The sequence below is a fragment of the Alnus glutinosa genome, chromosome 2 (assembly GCF_958979055.1).
Source record: "Alnus glutinosa chromosome 2, dhAlnGlut1.1, whole genome shotgun sequence".
NCBI classification, from domain to species: Eukaryota; Viridiplantae; Streptophyta; class Magnoliopsida; order Fagales; family Betulaceae; genus Alnus; species Alnus glutinosa.
In genome coordinates this window covers 15,247,937-15,255,582 of record NC_084887.1, presented here as the reverse complement: position 1 = coordinate 15,255,582, position 7,646 = coordinate 15,247,937, and the positions used below count along the sequence as shown (strand labels likewise).

Below are 7,646 nucleotides of genomic sequence, written 5' to 3'. Positions count from 1 at the left end.
ATTCCACTTGAAAAGCTTGGCTTCTTAGTCTCAAATCAAAGGTGGTTTCTACTCACATTTCACTACTGATCTTGTGGGAGAATAAGGGTGGTTTGGAGCTTAAATTTGGCTTGCTAGGTGCTGGAAAGTGAGGTGAAATGGGAGGATTTTAGTGCTATTTCTACAGCACTAGAACAAAAGAGAGTTTAGGCTAAAATTTGGTTTCCTCTTCATGAAAATCAACTCCCCATGCATCCTATATATAATACTCTTGAAGGGCTGAGATTAAACCAACAAATCAACACCTCAATGGCCGGATTTGAGCCAGCCAATACCTCAAATTCATAGCTCAAATCTCATAGGTGACTATTCCATATCTTAGTCTATGATTACATGATATCCAAGGAAATCTAGTTGGGTTTCGACCAAAATGGACTAACTAGGCTAACTAAATATGGGTATAATCATTTGGCATCAAGTACAACGTGTGGGTCCCAAATTATTAGGTGGAAAAATCTATTTTCGCATTTAACGAAAACTGCACTGCACCGGGTGAAGTCGCTCGATCGATAATAAAGTCGCTCGATCAACTTCGACCTATAATCGCTCGATTGACCAGGAAGTCGCTCGATCGATTTTAACTTCACTGATCCAACTCTCTACATGCATAACTATATAATTTTATTAGACTATTAGTAATTTTTAAGCCCTATACTTATGTATGCACATATATCAATAACTTAAGTATGGTGTCTTTTCCGGGCATTACATCCCACCTCTTACAAAAATTTCGTCCTCGAAATTTGCAACCCTAATAGACATAATATAATCTAATAACAATCAAGAAATAATAATTTCTTTCTTGTTACCGAGTCATCATCGTCATCAATGAAAATATCCATGGGTGGTGCCGCAGGAATCTCTTCCGCCTGACCTAAAGGAGCTTCCTCCTCCGGCTGGTTTTCATCTTCAGGGGCAAAGTTTTCCATGGGAATATCCCATCCCATCTCATGATGTATCTGAGCCATCCTATCAAGTACCACTTTGTTAAGAGCCTGATAATTAAAGTAAGTCTGCTGCAGTAACATGAACTCTCCCACGGGATCAAACACACCCAAAGGAATAGGTCCCAATGCAAACAAACCTGGGGCTGCTGGCTGCTCCAAAGGAATATCAGCAAGTGCCGGTAAGTCCTCTTGAGCATCAGGAGGCACTAATGGTAAACCAGGTGGCATAGGATTCCCTTCTGAATCCATGCCTGAAAATCAAGACAAATGCATAACACAAATGTATGACATTTAAAAACATAGCAAGTATTTTAATCAAATACCGCAAAGAGTTTTCAAACCTCAAAACAAATGTGGATATTTGTTCCTCATTTCATGTTCAAGTTCCCAAGATGCTTCCTCAACATCGTGGTTTCACCATAGGACTTTAACTAAAGGAATAGTTTTGGTCCTTAGTCGTTTCTCCTTGCGATCAAGAATTTGAACTAGTAATTCTTCGTATTTGAGATTGTCTTGAACTTGAAGAGGCTCGAAGTCTATGACATGGTGCGGATCATGAACATGTCTTCTCAAAGTAGAAACATGGAAGACGTTATGGATTTCAGATAAAGCTGGCGGTAACTCAACTTTGTATGCCACGGGGCCAATCACTTCTTTAACTTTGAAGGGTCCTACAAATCTTGGACTCAGCTTCCCCTTCTTGCCAAACCGCATTACTCCTTTCATCGGCGAGACTTTTAGATAGACAAGGTTACCCATATTGAATTCTAATTGACGACGGTGCTTGTCTGCGTAGTTCTTTTGCCGGCTTTGGGCTATCAGCATCCTTCTCCAAACAATAGAGATCTTGTCCTTCATGTCTTGTATCATTTCTGGCCCGATGAGATATTTTTCACCCACTTCATCCCATCCCAATATAATGGGGATCTACATTTTTGTCCATATAGCGCTTCATACGGTGCCATTCCAATAGTCGCCTGAAAGCTATTGTTGTAGGCAAATTCGACTAAAGGTAAATATTTAATCCACTTACCTTTAAAGTCTAGCACGCACAATCTCAACATGTCTTCCAAAATCTGAATAGTTCTCTCTGATTGTCCATCGGTTTGAGGATGATATGCAGTGCTAATATTTAGCTTAGTTCCCAATGCGTCTTGTAAGCATTTCCAGAACCTAGAAGTAAATCGGGAATCTCTGTCAGATACAATAGAGACTGGCACTCCATGTAATCTGACGATGTCTCTAATATACATTTCAGCTAACTTAGGTACCGGGTCGGTGATATGAAATGGAATGAAATGAGTACTTTTGGTAAGCCTGTCAATCACAACCCAAATGGAATCTTTGCCACCGGGTGCCTTTGGTTAGCCTACTACAAAATCCATGGCAATCTGATCCCACTTCCATTCCGGGATACTTAAAGGTTGAAGAGGCTCTGCAGGTCTTTGATGTTCAGCTTTCACTTGTTGACATACATGACATTGGGCCACATATTCAGCAACATCTCGCTTCATGCCCTGCCACCAGAATTTCTTCTTCAAATCTTGATACATCTTGGTACTCCCCGGATGAACCGTATATCATGTTTTGTGAGCTTCATCTAAGATATCTCTTCTCAGCTCCACATCGTTAGGTATAACAATCCTAGTGTCACCCATTCTCAACAAATCGTCATCCGTGAAATAAAATCCAAAAGCCCTGCTGCAATTAGCCTTCCTCATCAATCCTTGCACTTCAAGATCATTCTCCTGGGCCGATTTGATTCTATCAGAAGTTAGAGAATGAATAACCAAAGTTGCTAAGACTGCTTGCTCCTTCACAACGTTCAATTGGATCACCTCTAAACGTTGAGCCAGTTGATCTGGGGTGGTGATAGAATTTAAGATTCTACCGCACGACTTCCTGCTTAATGCATCTGCTACAACGTTTGCTTTCCCCGGATGGTACATAATATTGCAATCGTAATCCTTGATTAGCTCAAGCCACCTTCTCTGCCTCATATTCAATTCCTTTTGCATGAAAATGTACTTGAGACTCTTGTGGTCGGTGTAGATTTTCACTGTCTCTTGAAGTAGGTAATGTCTCCAAATCTTCAATGCATAAACGATGGCTGCAAGTTCCAAATCATGCACAGGATAATTTCTCTCGTGGTCTTTCAGTTGTCTTGACGCGTAGGCGATCACCTTGCCTTACTGCATGAGCACACAACCTAGGCCTTGAAGAGATGCATCGCTAAAGATAACGAATTTCTCCGACTCCTTGGGAAGGGTAAGAACAGGTGCAGATACTAACCTTTGCTCCAGCTCTTGAAAGCATTCTTCACATTCATCACTCCAGATGAAACAAGCATTCTTCTTTGTTAAAGCAGTTAAAGGTCCTGAAAGCTTAGAAAAACCTTCAACAAATCTTCGGTAGTATCCCGGAAATCCTAGGAAACTCCGTATCTCATTTACATTCGATGGCCACTCCCAATTTGTCACTGCTTCAATCTTTCTTGGGTCAACTGCTACTCCATCTTTCGAAATTACGTGACCTAAGAATGAGACCTCCTTCAGCCAAAACTCACACTTCTTGAGCTTAGCAAAAAGCTTCTTCTCTCTCAAGATGCTCAGAACTGTCTTCAAGTGTTCTTCGTGATCTTTGCTAGTGGCAGAATAAACTAAGATGTCATCTATGAACACCACCACAAACTGGTCAAGGTACTTGTGAAACACCCGATTCATTAGATCCATGAATACAGAGGGCGCATTAGTCACCCCAAATGGCATGACTAAGAATTCGTAATGCCCATAATGCGTACGTATTGCCGTCTTTGGAATGTCTACTTCCTTTACCTTGAGCTGGTGATACCCCGATCGAAGATCAATCTTGGAGAATACCGTAGCTTCCTTCAATTGGTCAAAGAGATCGTCAATCCTCGGTAACGGGTACTTGTTCTTGATCGTTACTCGGTTGAGTTCGTGGTAATCAATGCACATACGCAAAGATCCATCCTTCTTCCTTACAAATAGAACGGGTGCTCCCCATGGTGAGACGCTAGGGCGAATAAAACCCCGGTCTACCAAGTCTTCAAGTTGCTTCTTCAGCTCCTTTAATTCTGATGGCGCCATACGGTATGGTGCTTTATGAATGGGTTGAGTTCCTAGCATCAGATCGATAGAGAACTCGATTTCTCAATCAGGTGGCAATCCAGTTGTGACTTCGGCGAAAACGTTGGGATAATTGCGCACTACAGGTATATCTTCCAGCTTACATTCTCCTTCCGGCTCCGCCTTGACATAGACTAAAAATGCTTGCGCATGACAGTTAATGCTCTGCCTTGCTTGAATTGCAGAAAGAAGAGGTGGAGTGGCTCGTACTCGAGATCCACAAAATTTGAATTCTTCTTCGTTTAGAGAGCAAAAAATAACTTCTTTCTCCCTACAGTCGATATTGGCATAGTGCTTTGACAACCAGTCCATTCCTAAAATTACATCAAAACCTAACATTTGAAACACTGCTAGGTTTGCCGGTAGGACTCTATCTCCTATGACGATAGGGCAGTTCTCAATGAATTTCCTACAAGTAACTACATTCCCAGTAGGTGTGGACACAGTTATGTTTTGGTTCAAGGGTCGAGGAGTCATGCTACACAATTTAACGTATGTAGATGATATGAAGGAATGCGTTGTACCTGAGTCAAAAAGAATGCTTGCTACTTTACCGAATAGAGGAATGGTACCTATTACTACATCCGCATCCTCTTCATCACCTTCGAATCCTTCTTCTTCTCCTCCGGGCATAAGAGAATATACCCGTGCCTGTGCTCCGCTTCCTTGAGATTTTGTTCCTTCAGCAATATTCGTAGGATAGTCCTTCCAGAAATGTCCAGGCTTTCCACATCTAAAGCAAGTGGACGTTCCCTGCCTACAATCTCCTTCGTGGATCCTTGAGTATTTACTGTAGATAGTCTTTCGGCCGCTGATCTTTGGCCGGAAGCTCTTACCCATAGTGGGTTTAGAACCACTTCCAATAGCCTGCCTCTTGATTGGGCGAGTCATCTACTGCTTCGAACGTTTCTTCAATTCGTAAGCCGCGGCTGATTCTCGTATTCCTCTTTCAGCTAGAGACGCAACTTCTACCAATCTGGCGTATTCCATTATTTCCAGACAAATCACTCTCTCCCTGACATGAGGGTTGAGGCCATTCTCAAATCGTTCCACTTTCGTTTCTTTGTCAGGGATAAGATTGGCTGCGAACCGAGCTAGCTCCATGAATTTGGTGGAATATTGCTCTACAGTCATGTCACCTTGGACTAGATTTTGGAATTCTATCGCTCGTAGTTGCCTCTGAGATCGAGGGAAAAAACGTCGATTGTACTCTTCCTTAAACATCTCCCAAGTAATTACTGTTCCTCCTCCAAGCAGCACCTTCCTTGTAGTCCACCATCTCTTAGCTTCACCCGTCAGCTGCAGTACAATGTACTGAACCTTCTGCTCATCTCTACAACCGAGGGTAGTGTACAGTACATCTATATCTGTGAGCCAAGCTTCTGCAACATTCGGCCCTTCCGTTCCTTCAAAAGTTCGAAAGTGATAGCTAGCAAAATCGTGTAATAAACATCCTATGGGTTCGGCTCGTTCATTGGGTCATGGAATTCGTGATATTGCTTCGGCCAGATGCCTAGTGGTGTCAACTATAAGTTGTATTAAAGCTGGGTGTGTGCCATCATTGAATGGTGGCGGTGGAGGTGGGGGTGGCAGATCTTCCTCACCATTTTCTTCAGGACGAGGGACACGATTAGAGTCACAGAGGGGACAGCGTCTAGGAGGAATGATTCTGTGTTTTAAAGGAACAGTTATTCCACATTTGTAGAATACTATCATTTTCCTTTACGCGACTATATATTGTTTAAAACCAAACAATAAAGCTAACAACTTAATTATTTAACAATCAGTCACTGATAAAGATTTCTTAAACAATTCATGCTATAAACAATTATAACACTCAAAATTACTCAAATAAACAATGATTATAAACAATAAAATTCTAAGTGCACATACACATCTATCTACTGAAGCGAGTTATTTTATTCTTATTCTAACTCGTGAAATTCAAACTAATATCTAGCTTGCAAAAATACTTTTATATTCCTATAGCTTTGTATGCCTAGATCCTATGCTAAGGTCAAATCTAAGGTCCTCAGAGCAAACCGCTCTGATACCAAACTGTAACGCCCCGCTTTTACAAAAAGCGTAAGTGAAAATTTTTGAATTTTCACGTGACATTACTAACTTATCAGAGGTAATTATTGACAACGAAATAAATGTAATATAGATTTGGGAATAGATCGACACCTCAGAGCTACTACTGAAATACCTCAAAATATATAATAAGCCAGTAAGTATAATTATACAAACAGTAATAATAGTCATGCCTCACAGGGTAAGATAGTCATACAAGCCAAATATATACATATAACTGATGTGTGTTTTAATGAGTACTCGTAAGCGCACGAATCGTTTGCAATATAGTGTGTGCAAGTGCGAGGTCGAATCCACAGGGAAATGGTCAAATTTTGGTGTCTTGTTTAATCAACTTCATTTTAACCTAGTTCCAAAGGTTTGAGGATAGATTCAAGAGTAAAAGACTAAACAAAAGAGATGAAATGAAATATGCAAATTAAAAGGAACTAAGGCTAAGGAATCCACCAAACCAAATCCAACAACTCACACTTCTTGGTTTCTACTTGAACACCCAAAGAACATTAAGCTTAGGATGTCATTCAAGTTTCTTAACCACATACTCTAGAACCATTAAATGAATCCAACTCAAAGATAAATCACAAAGAGTACCCATTTGAAATCAAATCATCCAATGTATCTATTCAATGAACAAATCACAATGGATATCATCATTCAAACCGATAAAACAATGTATCCATCGGTTGAAACACATTAAATGTCCTATATCTACCAAAAACCACATTCATTGCAAAAGATAAAGCATTTAAATGAATGGAACTTGAATAACAAATAAGATATATCATCAAATGTGCAAGTATTATAACAAGAGTGTGAGTGTCATCAATGGAAAGGTTTCATCCTCAACCTTAGTTGAGGTTAGTAGCCTTCCATGACTAAGAACACCACAAGAAAATTAAGAACAACCATGGAAATAAAAGAAAAGCTTTACAAAAAGAAAGTGTCTAAGAACAAAAGCTACTGAAATACACTATGAAATGAACGAAATTAAACCTAGCTACTGTTCTCTGAACTCTCTCAACAAGGAGGTATGGCTATGGCTTTTATAGAAGGAAATTAGGGCTAGAAACCCATGTAAAATGACTCCTCTAACCCCCTCTAGGGTTCCTCTCTTGCTAGAGACAACCAAGGTCATGCAACCAACATGTTCTGCTGCGAAAATCAGAGGGAGAACTGCTTTTTGTCATGGAGAAGCTCCTGATTGGGTGTTCTGGAGCGCTTCTGCAAAAGTAAGTTCTGGGAAATTTTGATCGATCGATTTCGGGCAAAATTCGATCAATCGACTTTTAAGTTCGATCGATCGAGTTCTTCAGAACTTCCGAATTTTCCAAGCAATTCCACATGAATTTTGCCATTCCACACTTATTAACCTACAAAACATAAAAACACAAAAACTAACCAAAGTATCAGAAAATAA

At 40.4% G+C, this 7,646-nt stretch overlaps 2 protein-coding genes across 2 annotated transcripts; both read right to left on the bottom strand.

The window, feature by feature from the left end:
* Positions 1–4,159: 4,159 nt before the first annotated feature.
* On the bottom strand, positions 4,160–5,026 carry LOC133860307 (uncharacterized). Its single transcript, XM_062295938.1, has one exon. The coding sequence runs from the start codon at positions 5,024–5,026 to the stop codon at positions 4,160–4,162; it is 867 nt and encodes a 288-aa protein (XP_062151922.1).
* Positions 5,027–5,851, bottom strand: LOC133860306 (uncharacterized). Its single transcript, XM_062295937.1, has 2 exons — positions 5,692–5,851; positions 5,027–5,541 (listed from the first exon to the last, which is right to left on the bottom strand). Exons 1-2 carry the CDS (start codon positions 5,849–5,851, stop codon positions 5,027–5,029), a joined length of 675 nt encoding a protein of 224 aa, XP_062151921.1.
* Positions 5,852–7,646: the final 1,795 nt, after the last annotated feature.